This window comes from Neopsephotus bourkii, unplaced genomic scaffold, assembly GCF_033783945.1.
Source record: "Neopsephotus bourkii isolate Nb327-2 ecotype Australia unplaced genomic scaffold, CSIRO-AGI_Nbou_v1 NB_1272, whole genome shotgun sequence".
NCBI classification, from domain to species: domain Eukaryota; kingdom Metazoa; phylum Chordata; class Aves; order Psittaciformes; family Psittacidae; genus Neopsephotus; species Neopsephotus bourkii.
The window spans coordinates 554470-573634 of NW_026901757.1; the positions used below are offsets into that span (position 1 = coordinate 554470).

The 19165-nt window shown below is 37.2% G+C and overlaps 1 protein-coding gene across 6 annotated transcripts in view; it reads left to right on the forward strand.

Moving 5' to 3' along the window:
* Window positions 1-17742, forward strand: part of RPGRIP1L (RPGRIP1 like) — a 64448-nt gene extending 46706 nt beyond the window's left edge. For 5 of the 6 annotated variants that reach the window (XM_061365069.1, XM_061365073.1, XM_061365070.1 and 2 more), the window contains exons 21-23: window positions 5097-5274; window positions 6376-6473; window positions 16211-17741. In XM_061365069.1, the coding sequence (XP_061221053.1) occupies window positions 5097-5274; window positions 6376-6473; window positions 16211-16483 (549 nt within the window). In that variant the 3' untranslated portion in view covers window positions 16484-17741. Of the gene's footprint in view, window positions 1-5096; window positions 5275-6375; window positions 6474-16210 lie in introns of all 6 variants that reach the window. The other variant, XM_061365074.1, reaches the window with a different exon arrangement.
* Window positions 17743-19165: the final 1423 nt, after the last annotated feature.

Consider the following 19165-nt stretch of genomic DNA (forward strand, 5'->3'; position numbering starts at 1 on the left):
GGCTGAGGTTTTTGGGCTGGAAGTCAGCTTGAAGAAGACAGTAGTCCTCTACCAACCTGCACCGCAAGAAGATCATCGCCATCCCCATATTACTATCAGCGAGTCAGACCTTAAGACAGTTCAGCAGTTCAGCTATCTGGGAAGCATCATTTCCTTGGATGCCACGATCGACAAAGAGATAGACAACAGAATAGCAAAGGCATACAGAGCCTTTGGAAAACTCCATAAAAGAGTCTGGTGTAATAAACACCTGAAGAAAAGTACAAAGGTCAGTGTCTACAAAGCCATTGTATTGTCTACTCTTTTATATGGATCTGAATCATGGGTCATCTACTGTCATCACCTGCGACTCCTGGAACGCTTTCATCAGCACTGCCTCCGTACAATTCTAAACATCCATTGGACTGACTATGTGTCTAATGTCACTGTCCTCGAACAGGCAGGGGTCACCAGCATCGAGGCCATATTGCTGAAATTGCAGCTGCGCTGGGCAGGGCACGTCTCTAGGATGAAGGATCACCGCCTCCCCAAGATCGTGTTTTACGGTGAACTTGCCACCGGTAGCCGCAAGAGAGGTGCCCCAAAGAAGAGATCTAAGGACTCCCTGAAACAATACCTTAGCCTTGGCCATACTGACTACCATCAGTGGTCCACCTTGGCCTCCAATCGGGAGGCTTGGAGGCACACCATACATAATGCCGCTGACTCCTTTGAGAGTTCACAAAGAACTAGTCTCGAGGAGAAAAGACAACGCAGGAAGAATCGCGCCCCACCTGTTCCACCCAAGGAGACCTTCTGCTGTGCTTTTTGTAGCCGGATTTGCCTATCCCACATTGGCCTTCTTAGTCATCAGCACGCTTGTAGTAAGCGTGGGTAAAAAGCCCTTCCCAAATCTTCATTTGCGAAGTCAAGCCATGATGGTCATGATGACCATTATATAGTTGGGAGGGGTGGTATGAAGAAGAAATGGAGTAACTTTGGAATATTAGAATCATAGAACAGAATAGTTAGGGTTGGAAAGGACCTTAAGATCATCAAGTTCCAACCCCCTGCAATGGGCAGGGACACCTTGCTCCTAAACCATGTCACCCAAAGCCTCGTCCAACCTGGCCTTGAACACTGCCAGTGACAGAGCATTCACAACCTCCCTGGGCAACCTATTCCAGTGCCTCACCACCCTATCAGGAAAGAATTTCTTCCTTATATCCAATCTAAACTTCCCCTGTCTAAGTTTTAACCCATTATCCCTTGTCCTGTCACTACAGTCCCTAATGAAGAGTCCCACCCCAGCACCCCTATATCCCTATTCAGATACTGGAAGGCTGCTATGAGGTCTTCACGCAGCCTTCTCTTCTCCAGACTGAACAGCCCAACTTTCTCAGCCTATCTTCATATGGGAGGTGCTCCAGTCCCCTGATTATTCTCGTGGCCCTCCTCTGGACTTGTTCCAACAGTTCCATGTCCTTTTTATGTTGAGTACACCAGAACTGCACACAATACTCCCAAGTGCGGTCTCACGAGAACAGAGTAGAGGAGCAGGATCACCTCCTTCGACCTGCTGGCCACACTCCTTTTGATGCAGCCCAGGATACAGTTGGCTTTCTGGGCTGCAAGCGCACAATGAAGCCAGCTCATGTTCATTTTGTCATCGACCAGCACCCCCAAATCCTTCTCCACACGGGTGCTCTGAATCTCTTCTTTGCCCAGCCCGTAGCTGTGCCTGGGATTGCTCCCACCAAGGTGTAGGACCTTGCACTTGGCATGGTTAAACGTCAGGAGGTTGACATCAGACCACCTCACAAGCGTGTCAAGGTCCCTCTGGATGGCATTCCTTCCCTGCAGCGTATCAACCGAACCACACAGCTTGGTGTCATCGGCAAACTTGCTGAGGACGCACTCAATCCCACTGTCCATGTCAGTGACAAAGATGTTAAACAGGACCTGTCCCAACGCCCATCCCTGAGGGACACCACTCGTTACTGGTCTCCAGCCGGACATTGAGCCATTGACCACAACTCTTTGAGTGCGGCCCTCCAGCCAGTTCTTTATCCACCGAGTGGTCCATTCATCAATTTGGCGTCTCTTCAATTTAGAGACAAGGATGTCGTGTGGGACAGTGTTGAACGCTTTGCACAAATCCAGGTAGATGACATCAACTGCTCTGCCACTGTTCATCAGTTCTGTAGCCCCATCATAGAAGGCCACCAAATTGGTCTGGCAGGGTTTCCCCTTAGTGAAGCCATGCTGGCTGTCACCAAGCACCTTGTTGATTTTCATGTGCCTTAGCATGCCTTCCAGGAGAATCTGCTCCAAGATTTTGCCAGGCACAGAGGTGAGACTGACTGGTCTGTAATTCCCCAGGTCATCCATTTTCCCCTTCTTGAAAATGGGGGTTATATTTCCCTTTTTCCAGTCGTCGGGAACTTCACCTGACTGCCATGATTTTTCAAATATGATGGCCAGCAGCTTAGCAACTTCATTCGCCAGCTCCGTCAGGACGCGTGGATGGATTTCATCAGGACTCATGGACTTGTGCACGTTCAGATTTTTAAGATTGTCTCGAACCAATCCCTCTCCTACAGTAGGCCCAAGGTCTTCATTCTCACAGTCCCTGCGTCTGCCTTCCAAGACTTGGGTGGTGCGGTCAGAGCCTTTGCTAGAGAAGACCGAGGCAAAGAAGTCATTCAGAACCTCAGCCTTCTCCAAATCCTGTGTAGCTAGTTCACCCGAGAGCTTCCTGAGGGGGCCTACATTCTCCCTAGTCTGTTTTTTATTTGCTATGTACCTGTAGAATCCCTTCCTGTTATCCTTAACATCCCTAGCCAAGTTTAATTCTAACTGGGCCTTAGCTTTCCTAACCTGGTCCCTAGCTTCCCGGACAACATCCCTGTACTCTTCCCAGGCCGCCTGTCCTTGCTTCCACTTTCTATAAGACTCTTTTTTCATTTGAATTTTCCTCAGCAGCTCCTTATCCATCCAAGGAGGTCTCCTGGCCCTCCTGCTGCACTTCCTTCTAGTTGGGATGCAACACTCCTGAGCTTGTAGCAGGTGATCCTTGAAGACCAACCAAGAGTCTTGGGCCCCCCTGCCCTCTAGGGCTATATCCCATGGAACCTTACTAAGCAGGTTCCTGAAGAGGCCAAAGTCTGCTCTTTTGAAGTCTAGGGCAGTGAGCTTGCTGCACGCTCTTCTCACTGTCCTGAGGATCTCAAATTCGACCATCTCGTGATCGCTGCATCCAAGGCTGCCCTGGAGCGCCACATTTCCAATGAGCCCTTCCCTGTTGGTGAGCACGAGGTCAAGCATGGCACCTCTCCTTGTCGGTTCCTCTATTACTTGCAGAAGGAAGTTGTCTTCCACACAATCGAGGAACCTCCTGGATTGCTTGTGCCGGGCCGTACCGTCATTCCAACAGATGTCAGGGTGGTTGAAGTCACCCATGAGAATGAGGGCCTGTGAGCATGAGGCTTTTCCTATCTGCCTATAGAGTGCTTCATCCGCAGATTCTTCTTGATCACGCGGTCTGTAACAGATCCCCACAGTAATGTCTCCCATCGCTGTTTTCCCTTTAACCCTGACCCACAAACTCTCTGTTAACTGCTCACCTGTCCCCAGACAGAGTTCCATACTCTCCAGCCTATCCCTAACATAAAGGGCAACTCCCCCTCCGCGCCTGCCAGGCCTGTCTTTTCTAAAGAGTCTGTAACCTTCCATTCCAACACTCCAGTCATAGGAGCCATCCCACCATGTTTCTGTGATGCCTATAATATCATACCCCTGTAGACGAGCACACATCTCTAATTCCTCTTGTTTGTTCCCCATGCTATGGGCATTTGTATAGAGGCATCTGAGCCGAGCTCCAAATGAAGCCGGCTCATTGGCTGGAGCAGTTGGAATATCTCTACATTGCTCCGAGAATTTATTATAGGTGCTGGCAACTGACTGGGAGCATTGGGACGGAATGATGCCTCCGTCCCCCAGCACATCTAGTTTAAAGCCTCCTTGACCAGTCTGGCAAGCCTTCTACCAAAACTGTTCCAGACCAGCTCCACCAGCCCCTGCTAGACCTGGCCTACAAACTTGGGTCCCATGTTCAAGACACAATATTGCACTGAAGGAATTAAAAAGAATGGCCAAACGTTGCCTAAAACACAGTTGGTGTGGCATATCATCTGTGCCAAGGAAGAGCATAAAGGAGACATAAAGTCAGTTTCTTACAGCTTGAAAACTTCAAAAATAATCTTTACAGGATAAAACTCGTGGTAACACTGTTTTGCTTTGTGTGGCTCCAAACATGTTAGAAAAGAAGTAAGTTGTGTCTCGAGATGTGTTAGAATAGAAATAACTCTTCAGGTCCCTTTTTGGGAAACCTGGCTGTTCTGTGAATAGCTGGAAGTTACCTCATGGATTCCGAGTGTGGAAAGTGAAGCATCAGTGTCTCTGTGGAAAATTCAGTCCAAGAGGAGAACTGTTGGATAATAAACAACGCATAGGTCTCCAGTAAATTTCCGTGAAAGATGCCATGTCTGTGATGTTACATTTCTTCATGAGGTAGTATTTTATGTAGTTGTACTTGAAGAGAGAGGAGCGAATAAAATTACTTCAGAGTAATTTATGCACTAAAGACCTTAGATAACGTTTGCATTTTTAGCAAAGCCAGTTCTCTTTTTTATCGTTTCAGTTTGCTTTTGAAATAGAAAATACTGTATGATTTAAGCTGTAAAATTGCTAATTGAGTAAGGTGGTGGTGTTTTGGTTTGGTTTGGGTTTTTTGGGCTGAGTCTTGTTGACTGAAAGAGCTGAAATATAAGTGAATATGGAAATATAGCAGTGTATATATGTTGACAGGTACCAAATGATTATAATGGTTATGTTTTCACAAATATGCATCATTAGAGAATTTTGTCTTCTGTATCAATTATTTGTTACTGAATTTGACAACTTCTCATTGTTTCCTGCACTGCGTAAGCAATATAATTGTTTAAAGGCTATGTATAATTAATGTGAGCCATAACTCTCTTCAAGTTTTGAACTTTATTAAATTTTACTGTTCCATGATTGTTACAAAGACTGTAAGTTTATCTGTTTTTATACAGCACGTGGTACAGGAGGTTAAACAAGAAAGGCTAGCAGATGATATGGTGAAGAAGATGGCTGAAGAAATTCAACAGGAAAAAGATGACCCCTCACATCTCTCAGAGGGGCAGTTGGCCAACCAAAGCTCAGTTACCTCTGGAGATGAGACAGAAATAACTGAAGAATTGGAATCAGAAGGTAGAATTCATTTTTATGAATAAGTAACTGTGTTTTCTTGATAAATATATGTCTCAGACTTTTCTTAAGCATTTCTTACTAGCAGTGGAAGCTGCCTCATTATGAGAACCTTCATGACAGAAATTGTATTCTGGTGTACTTTGTAGCTGAAGCTGGATAGTGTATATGGTGGCGTTATTTTCTTCCTAAATGGAAGCTGTATTGTAATTAAATGCAAAAATCTGGTATCTGACCTAGATTCATAAAATATTAAAAGAAACCTGGCTTCTATTTTAAATGTCTTTATATTCTCTCTTAGAACTGTGCTGTTCTAAAGAATATTTTAATGAATATGCTCCTTTTGTCTGCAGATAACAGCCAGTGCTGATATCAGAAATTCTTTCAGACAGTGAGAGGGGTGCTATGTATTATCACATCTGTGACATAAGGTTGTTAGAGGCAGATTTATTTAAAGATTATAAAGCCGGGTATTCCTATTCCACTTCCAAGATTCAACTGTTTATCATTTAATAAACCAAGTCAATAGTACCAAGTTTGAAGCACAAGCAAGATACTAAAATTTTACGTTCAGTTATTTGCAGTTTCCACATAAGAATTCATTAGAAAAATTGTAAAACATGATGTTGAATTCTAGTGTGTTTATAAGTAATTCTCTCTAAAGAAAAGTGACCTGAATGTTTTAGAAAATAAGTCACATTTATACAGATCTACTTAAAAAAAAAAAAAAAAAAAAAAAAGTACGCCATGCACATGTAAAGAAGAATGTTCAACATAGAGGAAATTCACACGTTCAGTCCATATTCTTATATAAAGCTAAGTGTTGTTCATACTTCAGTTCATCACAGGACTTCTATCATGCCAGTCATGAACTTTCATCTGGGAAACATTACTTTTTTTTTTTCAGCAAATCAGAAAAATACACAGTTTAGATTACTGTAAAGGTCATTGATTTGCCAATATTAATCTTCTGCAAGGAAGAGTTACCTGGCACTTACCCTTTATTTATTAGAAAAGCAAATATATTGCTGTCAGGTTTCTCAGCAAGTCTCAAATGGACTACAGATACAGGGGGGTTTAACTCTGTTGATTCTATTTTTGCAGATCAAGATGATAGACAAGAAAATGATGCCATTGAATCAATAATAACTGACAGCGATGACTGTATTGTTTCATGTCCGCTATCCAAGAATATTAAACAGGTGAGTTAGAGTATTTATGGCAATTATATGGTAAGTCTAAGAAAAATATTTTAAGCTTAATGCCCTCTAAGAATAACTTTGCTTATAGCTAGGTTTAGATTCAAAGGCATTGTCAATGAGTGTGTTTTCCTGTTTACATTTTGAGTAGACATCTTTCCACAAAGAAAAAAGTTAATGTGCCTATATTGTGCATGTGATTTATAGGTGTTTTTCTAATGGGGAAATTTGTTGTCATCTTTTCCGCTGTTGTCATACACACTTAGAATTAGACTTTTCTAATTAGTTTCAGTCCAAAGTCTAATATTAGTCCTGCACAAAATCTGCCTAACAAGAGATAACTATTGTAATGTGAACATCTAAAGAGGTTAGTCTTGTTCAGTTCTACCTGTTGCCTTTATGTTGGGAAATGGGCTTTTCCTGCTTCTTGCAATGCTTTCTGAGGAAGAGGAGGATAATATCATTTGTCAGGGCCTGTCGTAAATCTATAATACTTAGCTACACACTTCATCACAGTATGTTGACTTGATTGAATGTTTTTGAAATGGCAATTGCATAAACTTGGGGTTGTTAATGGCATATAAACCTTGCATATGTTTCTTAGTTCATCCATAGATTTCTTTTTGTTCCTGACTTCCCAACAGTTTAAAACTGACCATTTGTTTTCAATAAGGTTTGTACAGGTACGGCATTCAGTTACTTCAGTGTACTGTTATTTGTGGGCATGTACAGTAATAATATCCTCTTGGCTTATTCAAAACCAGCAACTGATGAGTGTAAAGTTATATATACAGAATAACACAGCATAATACGAATTTGGAAAATTTACGTTCAAAAATAAGTTCAATCCTGTAGTTTTCTAAAAAGTAAGGACATTTTCTACTTTTAGATCTAACATTGACTGAACAATCTTAGAAAATATGAAGCTAGCACTTAAAATTGTAACAGTTAATACTTCTTTGCTTTGTCTTAGCCTCCTTTTAAAGGACTGGAGTGTACTGTTAATATTGATGCTAAGTTTCTTTAATGTTCTGCAATTGGATAGGATAGAGGTAGTTTGATTTTTATTTTTTAAATCCTTTCTTCAGGGCTGTGTGACATCTTACAGAGTAACTAGCAACATGAAGCAGTGTTTCATATGAGAATTATTGCACCTTTTTTTTAAGTTGTAGAAGGGATTTCAAAAAGCTCTTACTTACATATGCTGCACTAAAACACAGATGGTACTTTTGAAGACAGAATAGCATTGTTTATAGGTAAAAGCTTGAAAAAAAATTTCACCTGTAATTTTGACAACTGAAATGTCTGCTACTCATGATCATTAAGTCAGACTGTAATATGGTTGATCCACATCTCTCGTCATCCTGTATTTTATTTTATCAATATTATTTAAGAACTGTTCTGAGAATTTTGAGTGTAGATTCATTTTAGTTCATTAATTTCTACTTCTCTCCATTGTTCTGTTTCTCTGGTAACAAAGTGTATGTTCAAGAAGGGTAGATACAACAACAAAAGCTATAAGCTATTAAGACAACATGTTAATACAGATTGTATTGTCAAAATAGACATTGCTATATTTGAAATCTTGGGTTAATTATACAATACAGCATGTGAAAATTATGATTGAATTTATGTTTTTTTAAGATTAAAAATCGCTGCCTTTTATCTTTTGAGATAAATATCCTCAAACAGTGTAAATAAGACTTGTGATTTTTAGAGATCGTTATGCTAATTATCCTATAAATCTAAGTTGTATGCCAAACTGTTTAAGCCATTTAAGATCATACTGTTCCTTTTTTTGCATGCTGCAAATTAGACAGTTCATGGTTATTTCTTAGATATGTTGATCATAAAGGGTATCTAACAGATTTTCCAGTACTTAGCTGTACCACTTACTTCTTTCTCTTTTCTTCTTGTCTATGATGTATAATTAATCATAGATTACTTCATTTTGTTTCATTTCATTTACAACATTTATGAGCTTCACTTTGTCAGTATGAAATGCTTGTCCCCTTCTTTCCTTTCTAAAGTGGCGTAATTAGTGTTAGCATCTTTTTTAACAGGCTACATAAAGTTTAGTGGCTGGATTAAATCAAGTCATTAACATAATGTGCTATACAATTTGCCCCTATCTCTTTTCGTTTCCAGTACATCAAAGTGCCACAGAGCGCCAGTGTAATTGGGCCTTGCTAGCTTGTCAGGTTCAGTCAGGCTGATGGCTGCTGCTTTTTTCTAAAAGAGCTTCCAGGCATGATAATTAATAAAGAAAAGAAGTCTGAGAAATGTAAAAGTTTGGACAGTTCTCTATGAATATTTCATACATTTGAATAATCAGAAGTTAACATAATCAAATTGATGTATAATACATTGATTAAAAGCCTTGTTTCAGATCGTCAAAATAGACATCAAAACTTGGAATTTGCATTTTCTTTGGCATGGTCTTTACATTTAAAAAAAACCAAAAAAACCTCTAAAAATCTGTTCTCTTCCATCCCCTGCCCCCTTTTGCCCCCATGTCTACGCTGTATCCTTAACAGGAGATAATATAGTATTCAATTAGCACAATAAAACTTACTGCTATCAGCTTCCAAGTGGACTTAAAATGTGCCTATAAGGCAGTTGCTGGCAAAAACTATTTATGTGGTAGTTGTCCCATTTTTTCTATAGGTGTGCTTACATCTCTCTTTTTAGTTGCAGATACTGTGAGTGCATTACTTTGCACAAATAGCAGATACTGAAAACCGTCATTATCAGTTCCCGTAAATTAAGATGTCAGGGTCAAATTAATTTTGACATGAAAATTTCTCTTAAAGACAATTAAAAAGCAATACCAATTGTTTGTGGTTTTGTTGGTCATTGAAACATGTTTGTGCAAAGATGAGGAGGCTTAAAGCATAAAGCTGATGTATAGCAAAGCAATAAGTATTTTTCCTTTCATTATGCCTTTTTTGTACAATCACTTGAATAGTGCATTTCCTTCTGTGAGATACCTGTGTTCACTGGAAAAAAAAAAAAAAAATTATGTTGCAGTCTTAAATTTTGGCTGTCTTGATCTCTCTCTATTTTCTTCAGGATTTGAATACTTCTTGTGTACTTCAGGGAGATTTCTGCATGCTTAGTGCTTTTCTTAAACTGTCTTATTCTGTGAATATGTAATCTGAATCTAGAGAACTAAGTTTTTAGGTTTTTAATTTTAGCCGGTGTTGGTGGGTTGACTTGATTTTACTCTGCCAGACATACTAATCTTTCGTATTCTCTCACTCTTGTGTAGATCTAACCTTAGTTGCTTTGTGCTTTTCTTCTATAAGTAACTGGGGAACAGGCATATTTCATAAAACAAGTCAATATTTTCAAAGACTACTACGGGCCTAAGATCATAAAGGGGCATTTGCCATTCTCTGTCTTTCAGGTGATTGTTTGCTATTATGGTCACTATTAGACAGGAACTAATCTAGGTTAAGACCTAAGTTCTCTTTTGGCACTGATGAAGTTTGAGATGACAGCAGTTAAAAAGGAAAAGCAGTGCTTTGTTTTGAAGACAGATACTTATTTAACCAAGAGCACTTGTATTTGTTTACTGCCAAAAAGAAAATTGCTTCGAAAATGAAGCAATGCTTATTTAAATCATGGTTTAGTGGTGGATTGGGCAGTATTAGGTTTACAGCTGGACTCGATCTTAAAGGTCTTTTCCAGGCTAAATGATTCCGAGTCTAGTTTGAATAGGCAGTATGCTGGAATGGTGGATTTACAACTTCTAGCACTTGTCAAATATACTTTGAAGCAGTAATTAGAAGCATGCACTGCAAGTCATTTTTCTTGAAAGAAGAGCGAGAATTAATACCAAGAAAACCCCAAAACAATTTTTAAAATTATACAAATCAACAGAATCTTAACTCATTATGTAACCTACTACTTGTTAGGGAACAAATAAAACTAATGAGTCAGAATATTAAATTAAGTAGAAAGTCAGGTTTAAGGCTGGGTATGTAAGCCCACATGAAAAGCATCAGCAGGAGCCATTTTTAACCTATCTGGTAATATTTTTTGTGTTTATGAATGTGAATGCTCCTCAGTTGCGTACTTGAGAGATTATATATATCAGAGCTCATTGATGTGGAGGTAAGTTATGGTGACTTTGCAGTTAGAACTGAGGGGTTTTTTTAACTGGAGTCCTAAAAAGCAAAGGATGGGATTTGAAACTAAATTTGAGTTTTGATTAGCTCTGATATCTAGCACCAAGAATAACTCCTTTTCACACTGTAGGTAATATGAGAGAGAATCAAACTCCATTAATTTTTGCATGTCTGTACTGTCCCCCCACAATACTTTATTGGTGGAGGGGAACACACAGTATCAAATGTTAAGTATTAATCTCTCAATAAAAAGAACTGCTATATTAAAAATATCCAATTTGATATATTTTTTTTCACTACAGATGCAGTCTTAACAAATGAAAATGCCACACTGATTGTTCTGCCTTATTCCTGTACTATAGGGTTTTTTCTAAATGGATTAACTTTCAAATACAGGTTTTAAAAATCAATTCATTTTTTTAATCCAACCAGAAGTCTGTTCTCCATACAGAAAACTGCATGCATAATAATATACAAAAGCAGAAATCCTATTTGTTTAGATTTTTTACATAACACTGCTATTTATTTCATCTTATTGATGTCACGTGTTGATGTATATTAGCATACCAAAAACATACAAAGTATGTATTTCTCTTTATTGAGAAATTTTGTTTCATGGTTGTTTACTTAAGGGTCATGCTTCCTTTTGAAAGGAAAGGTAATTGCAAGTTTACAAAGCATTTGGGCAACTTAATTTTGTAACTGGTTGGTACTGATGTAGCTAACTGGGTTTGAGATTTTATAAGTTTAGTATTTGTTTTTATTTTATCTGTTGGTATAATCAATTGTGGGTTTTTAGACAGTCTGCAGTAGAGATGGGTGTAGCTTAGTTCAGGACTGTAACATTATTGTTTATGTAACCTTTCCCGCTTCTTGGGGAGAAAAATAAAAGAGTTAAAGAAATTTTTCTCTCACCTGGCAAACAGCCCCAGATATATCTGCTGCTTCTTTTTTTTTTTTTTTTTTTTTTGGTTTTATGGTTTTGTTTTTTTTTTTTTTATTTATTCACCCCAGAAACAATTTTTCGTTAAAGGCTGTTAGTTGAGGCAGTGCCACAGGCAAGTTGCAAAACCAAGTCTTTAAAAACAATTCAACTTCAGGAGCAACAGTGAACAATTTTGTGTTTATTGTTCAGATAGGGTAGGGGAGGCAAGCCACTGAAGGGATAAAACTATATTATTCAAGTGATTAGAAGGTGTATTGTAAGCACAGTGCAAATGTGACATTAAGTTCAGATGTATAGTTGTCATGGTTGTGGTGGGAAAACTTTGCGTCCCTCAAGAACTTTGTATTTTCTAAAATGTTTGGTATTTTGTACTGAATTAGAAATTGTCTTTTCTGAATAACATCAATGCATTGATGGGTGTGTTAGATATTTGCACTGAAGAGGCAATATCTCATCATTAAATTGTCTCAAGCTGTGGCAAGTAATTCATACTTTTGAAGATGCTGAAGATGAATTCATGCTCTAAAAATCATGGATTTGGACTCTAGATAAAATGGCAGCAACCAGAGATGTACTCATTATCACAGAGAGATTTTTCTGGGTGTTCTTAATTGCAGACAGAGCTGAAGGGATTGCATCGAATATTTCTATGATGCTAACCTTGCGCCATTGAATTATTCTCCCAGCACATGGCAAAACCTGTGATGCTGGGGAAGATTATATGTGACTTTCCTTCCTTTGTATGTCTCAAAAAAGGAGATACCTCTTTGCCCCAAGTCTTAGCAAGACCCTAAAGTGCATGCACTTCTGTTAAGTCCCATCCATTTGGAGAAGGAACAGGGAGCTGTTTCTATTCTTGTATCTGTAGCATTGTGAGGAAAATCTAAAATTAGATGATGTTGTTCCTAACATAAAAAGTCACTGCATACAGTTAAGGACTAGAATATTTTTTTGTAGTACGTATTTTTCATATGTACGTGTAAGATGCTGACCTGTTAATTACTTAGTGAGTGATGTTTGTGTGCCTGAAGAGATAAATTAGATTGGCATTCATGTGACAGCATTCCTTTGCAGTTCTGTTCTGACGTTATGATGATTACAAAAATTTGGCTATTCAATATATTCAATAAATGTATTTGTCAATCAAATGATATTGATAGCCATTGAAGTACTGATAGTAAATTGATAATTACTTGTGATTATTTGGCAATAACTTAAAGTTTACGTGATGTGCTCTCTGCTTGAAATACAAGGGAACAAGTGAAGGGACTGTAGCGATAGGACAAGGGGCAATGGTTTTAAACTAAAATAGTGGAAGTTCGGGTTAGATATAAGGAAGTTCTTTACTGTGAGGGGGTGAGGCACTGCAGTGGGTTACCCAAGGAAGCTGCAAATGCTCCATCCCTGGCAGTGTTCAAGGCCAGGTAGGACAGAGCCTTGGGTGACATGGTCTGGGGTGAGGCATCCCTGCCATGGCAGCAGGGTTGGAACTAGATGATCTTAAGGTCCTTTCCAACCCAAACACTTCTATGATTCTATGAATAAGTGTTCTCTGGAAATCAATACATAAAGTGTGAAGCAGTTAAGCATAAATACCTTTGAGCACTGGTAAATACAGGATTCAAGTTGATCATACAGTTGAGATGTTTCCTTTATTTTGAGCTTTTGAAGGTCAATACGTTAGTTAAAGCTGTGGATTATTAAAGTTAAAAACTAGGACATTGTTTACGTTGTTCCTATAAGCAAGGCATTTTCAATGATGCTGTTCTGTACAGAAAGCACAGACTTATTCTGTGGGTCATCTGAGTCAACTGGACTGTGATTATTTCACATCAAAGTCTTAGCATTTCATTGTGACCAAAAAGGAAATCTCAATATGCAATATATAGCTTCTTGAAGGGGGCAGTCAAATCTTATTATGGAATTCAAAAAAACGTTTTTTAATCTTAGGAATCAGGAAGATGGGAAAAGTTACACTGAGAGATCAAATTCTGATGGTATGTCCAATGCATTTAGTACTTAGCCAAATCCTAAAGCTTGTTGAAGGAGTTCAGTGATTCTTCCAGATCTCTGGGTAGTGTTAATTACAAACAGTCAATATTAAATGGTCAAAAAAAAAGAATATTGACATAGGCTAAGTATCCTGTCCGTGTTTTGTTTTCCTTATTTGAAATGAAAGCACTGAAAGAGTTTCTCAGGGACAGTATTTGAAAGCATTTAGTTTTCTTATATGTGACCAGTTTTACTGCTAGTGGAAATTTCATATTATATTTTTGTTTGAAATACTAAATTTAAGGACTAATTTTATCCCCATCTAAGTAGAACGATCTGTGGGAAGTAATTGGTCATGACAAACTGTCAATTTTGCACTTGAATTGTGCCTAATAAGTGACAAGGCTTAAAAAGAACAACTTAGGAAAAGATTTAAACATACTGCACTCTAGATCTAGAAATATGGATAGTTGTTTAAAAAATAATTCCTATCATATACTGGATGCTATCTATATTCGCAGCGTGGCTACATAATGCAAGCATTGTATTAATAGTGAAATATGAAATGCTAGCCATGCTGTTCTTAAGCAGTTCTGTGTTTTTTATTTGTATCTTTTTTTGTCTGTGCTCCTTTGTATATGCTGTATTCATTTTTAATATTAATAAAACTAGGCCTTAAGATATTCTTAACTGTTAATCTTTACAGTAGTTTATTTTTTTTTTCTTGCAATTTTCTAGTAGTATAACTCAATTATTTGCTTTCTTACAAGCTAGAAACCAGAATACCTGGGTTTACCCAGCTGTCCTTGAAAAACTGTAATAGTCTTTGCCTGCAGTATGCAATTACAAGTGTTAAATACATCAAACAAATTTTAAGATATATGAAAGGAATACTTTATAAGACAGGATATTGTATTTGGGCTGGATTCATAAACTACTCTCTGTGTACAAACTAGTCTGACGTAGCTGCTAAATACTTTGGGGCGAACAAAACCACTCAGCGTATCAGTTTAAATACAGATGCTAATACGTATGCTCAGTGCAAGAATTTTCAAGAGTTGTTTCTGAAGTGAAATTAGACAATAGAGCCAATTTCATTTTTTATGCATGTGAATGTAGAGTGCTTGAGGTTATTAGTTGAAACTGAGTAACCTTTCCAGGCTTTCATCTCTTTCTTTTCAAATTTGAATATGAAAAGCATATTCAAGTCAAAGACCATCACTTTAATGACATTTGGCAGTCATTTGATTTATTAGATTTTAGGGTAAAAAAATTCCTTTAAATATTTCATCATTCTATGCTAATCCCGGTAATATTGCCTGCTGAAGCCATGTACCTGTATTAGTGGAGACAGAATGGTGTGGAATTTTCTCTGTCATCCTAGCAAAATTTCCATGAATCTACTGAATAATAAAACAACCTTATTGAAATATTCAGATTTAGGTTTTTAGTTAAAGTATCTTAGGATACATAATAAAAGGAAATGTCTTTTGAAAGGAGGGGGTAAAATTACTTCATCAAATATTGAAGGGGCTTGACAGCAGTGGAAATGGTCCTATATGATGGATATTTTTACGAGAGGATACACCTGCTTTTCAGTTTGATTAATTATGTAATTTGCTTGGAAAAATATAAGCTATCTCCATAATAAATTAGAATATTGACTTGCAGTTCTAACACTGAATCTAGAAAGCTAATCTTTTTAATATAATTTATTATCTAAAGCAATTTAATTTTATAGTCAAAATATTTCCATATAGGGACAATATTTTAAATAGAGTTACAAACTTGAAAAGAAAGCAATAAAAAAGTATTTCTGAGATTTCTGAACTCCGTTGTGTTCTGTTTGCTCTGAAAAATTTTTTTTTTGGTTGCTCACCTATGTGCTGCAATTCTGAAACCGTAGTGGCTTTTCTTACTTTGACTTACAGTTACTAGGGTAGTATTTGTGACTCATTCTGTAGAGTCTGACATTCCCACTTAAATACCTAAAGCTTATTAAAATTTATCTGTACACAAATACTATAGACTTTGCCAAAGGGTAGGAAACAATTTCATATAAGCAACAGGAATATGTCATTTTAGTTAAAGATAATAAGAAAAGGGTCTGGTGAAGAGCAGTTTGGATGATATCTCTATTATCATACTGTTAATTTTAACCTTTAAGTGTATATTTGATTTAACTGGAAAAGATCAGTATATGAAGTTGCAATCCCTATAAATACAGTGTTTACTTTTGCTAACTACTTTGTGACTTGATGGAGGTTTACTGAACTGTTTGTAGCATAGTCTGCAGTAGGCAATAACAAATCTCTTTCATTTGGAAAACTTTGGAACCTAATATTACTATTTCAGGCAGTTATGGGATCAAGATACAAATCACTCTGCTATGTAGCTAAAAAAGCTTCACTTTTACATGAAGATAACCTTAACCTAATCTTCTGCAGCAGAGTACAACTACTGCAAAAATATTGTCAATGCCAAATGTAAATCAGTATCTGGTGCAGTAATATTCTTAACTATGAACCCTGGGGCTTCAGAATCTCATTGTGTCTATGTCAAAATCAGTCAATGTTGATGAACAAAATAGTCAATTATTTACATCTATTGTGTTAATACTTCAAGAAACAAAATAATTTGTATTATGTTTGTGCTTTATTTTTCAATAGACATCTGAAAAAATCCGGATTGAAATTATATCGCTGGGTTTTACTGAGCCACAGATTGCATCAGATGAAACAATACAGCAGCTGTTTGTAGAATGCAGATTACCCAATTTTCTCTCAGAGGAGACCCCACTGTCTCTTCGAAAACCTACAACTGGTCAGAGGATTCACTATAACTATAGCAATGGTAAGTGTGATGTATTCCTGAGCAGGCTTCTTTCTTCTCTTAAATTCTATCTTACGAAAATGCCTGCCAGTAAAGCCTACTTCCTCTAAATATCACAGCTGAATTTATCTGTGTACGGACTGTATCTGTCTGTTTCCCAAATATTTTGGGAAGTATTAAAGGTGGTTTTTAAGAAACAAATGTAATTATCATTTATAAAATGCGTAATTGAAGTAGGCTTGTGTATGGAATGGTGACATTACAATATATTTATATATGTTGATAGCGCATGAATTTTACCCTTAGGCTATACATAACTAAAGTTTATGTATTCTTACTAAAAGAATATCTATGTCAGTAAATGATGATACAGTAAAATAAAAACATTGTAACCGTCTAGAACTAAAACACAGTTACAAAGAGAAAATATGTAACTGGACTTGGTCATCACTTGGGGGAGTACTCAGTGTTCCTTTAATAAGAATTTTTTGAAATAGGAAATTATTCAGCCATGTTTAATATTACCACATTGATATTTAGTTCATAATACTTAATCCTGCATGTTCCTTATGCTATTCTCTAATAAATGAACACTCTTTGTGTCAATACACAATGTCATTTACACTAACAGCATTCACAGAACTATTGGAATAATTGTTAATTCTCATTACTTATTTTCCCAGCTATTTCACAGCATTTCAATTATTCATTAACTTTTTCTCCCCTGTTAAAGTCTGATACATTTAAGATTCAGTCTGAGTGCTTCATGTTGTCTTGGACTTCCAAGTATTGCATTTTTAGCCAACAGAATCCTGGAGCAGGTGAATCAGTTTGCTGTTTGTGGCACACCGTTAATGCAGGTATTCAAACTAAGCATTCTTTTAAAAAACAGTTTTGCGCAACTGGTGCCACAATCAGATCTTTAAAATTGCTGCTATCTAGAAACCTAATTTTAGAAAGAGACTTGCCAAAGAATTTACTCATTTATATCCTCATAATACTCATAAACTGTTGGATTATGCCATAGTTGAAGACTGAAATCCCTCATAGATGTCACATAAAGCATTGTTATAGCAGGACTGCCCATTTGAGGCAGAATAAGAGAGGGCACAGTGTGTTAACTTCTGTGACTCTGAGAAAGACAATGATCTTTGTAAGCCTTTAGAAAAAAAACAGAACAAAAACAGAGCAAAACCCATGAAAACTAATAGCCCTGCAAACTCTTCCATTCAGTAAGGCTTACTTCTGTTCAAACAAATGGGATTTCTGGTATCATATACTAAATGAGATATCAGATAAGTAGGGATTTTTTTTTGTGAGCTGAACAATATTCATCTTGCTAGCTGCTGTAAGCACTTTTCAAATGTTCTAGGTAGGCAGACATAATTGAAATAATTTTTTAAAACCTCATTGAAATAGTACAATAAGCAAATAGAAGCTGTTTATCAATTTTAATTTCTCTTGCTTTTTCAATTTCTCTAGCTTTGAATATAAGAAACATTCAGAAGGTATAAAAACTCACAATATTCTGATTGTTCTTTATATTGGGTATGGTCTCATCATAATGTTAGCTCCTAAGTACTGACTTTGCCAAGTTAAACTAGCAAAATGCAGCAAAGTTGTGATTAATAAAGAATGAAATTACCAACTCTAAAGCTAATTATGAAACATAAATTTATTTCCAGCTGTGATATTTGAAAATAGTATCATGCTTTGTAAAGACTGTAATTCATAAGTCTTTCCAATCTGGTAGTGCAGTATCATGTTATTTCCGCTAATCATAACCTGGCTTCATTCATACCTTTGATTTTCTTTTTGTTGCTTGAGTATAGAACTGTTTAAAACAAATCAAAATTAAAATGTGTTTTTGGTCTTAATTGCCTCAGGACTGTATTCTTCAGCATAATACTAATGTGAATGTTGTTTGCAGAGTTTTGCTTAGGCAGTTAGTCATCTAATTTCTACTCAAGATTAGCTTTGCATAAAAGGGGGGAAAAAAACCCATAATGAGTGTGCTTTTTGATAATGTCAGTCAGAAAGCCAGTAAGATAGTAGTAATGAAACCTGCATGTGTGTTTACTATAACTTTACTGTATCTTTTATTCATGTCTAATTATATTTGAGTATGTTGAATATTTAAGGTTAATCAAATATTTCCTGTAATAAAAGTGAGATTTGCTTGGGTAGAAAGAAATTTACTTTGAGCTTAGAAGGAAACTAATAGTCTTCTAGATTTTTGCATGGAGAAAATCAGGCTAAGTCCATTAAGTAATCTAAAATGTCATTAGTTTTTATAAATAAAACCTATTATATTAGTTAGAATAGCTCGACTGTTTTAAAAACATCTTAACTAATACAGAAGGCTCCAGATCGGTTGCTTAAAAAATATTCTAGGTTTTTCCGTACCTTTTTGCACATTCTTTGGTGTCATTGCTTGACAAGTAAGATACCGGAAGATTAATGGAATCTTGGAATCAGAGCAGCCCTGTGGAGAAGGACTTGGGGGTGTTGGCTGGTGAGAAAATGAACATGAGCTGGCTTCGGTGTGCACTTGCAGCCCAGAAAGCCAACCGTATCCTGGGGCTGCATCAAAAGGAGCATGACTAGCAGGTCGAAGGAGGTGATCCTGCCCCTTTATTCTGCTCTTGTGAGACCTCACTTGGAGTATTGTGTGCAGTTCTGGTGTCCTCAACATAAAAAGGACATGGAACTGTTGGAACAAGTCCAGAGGAGGGCCATGAGAATGATCAGGGGACTGGAGCACCTCCCGTGTGAAGATAGGCTGAGAAAGT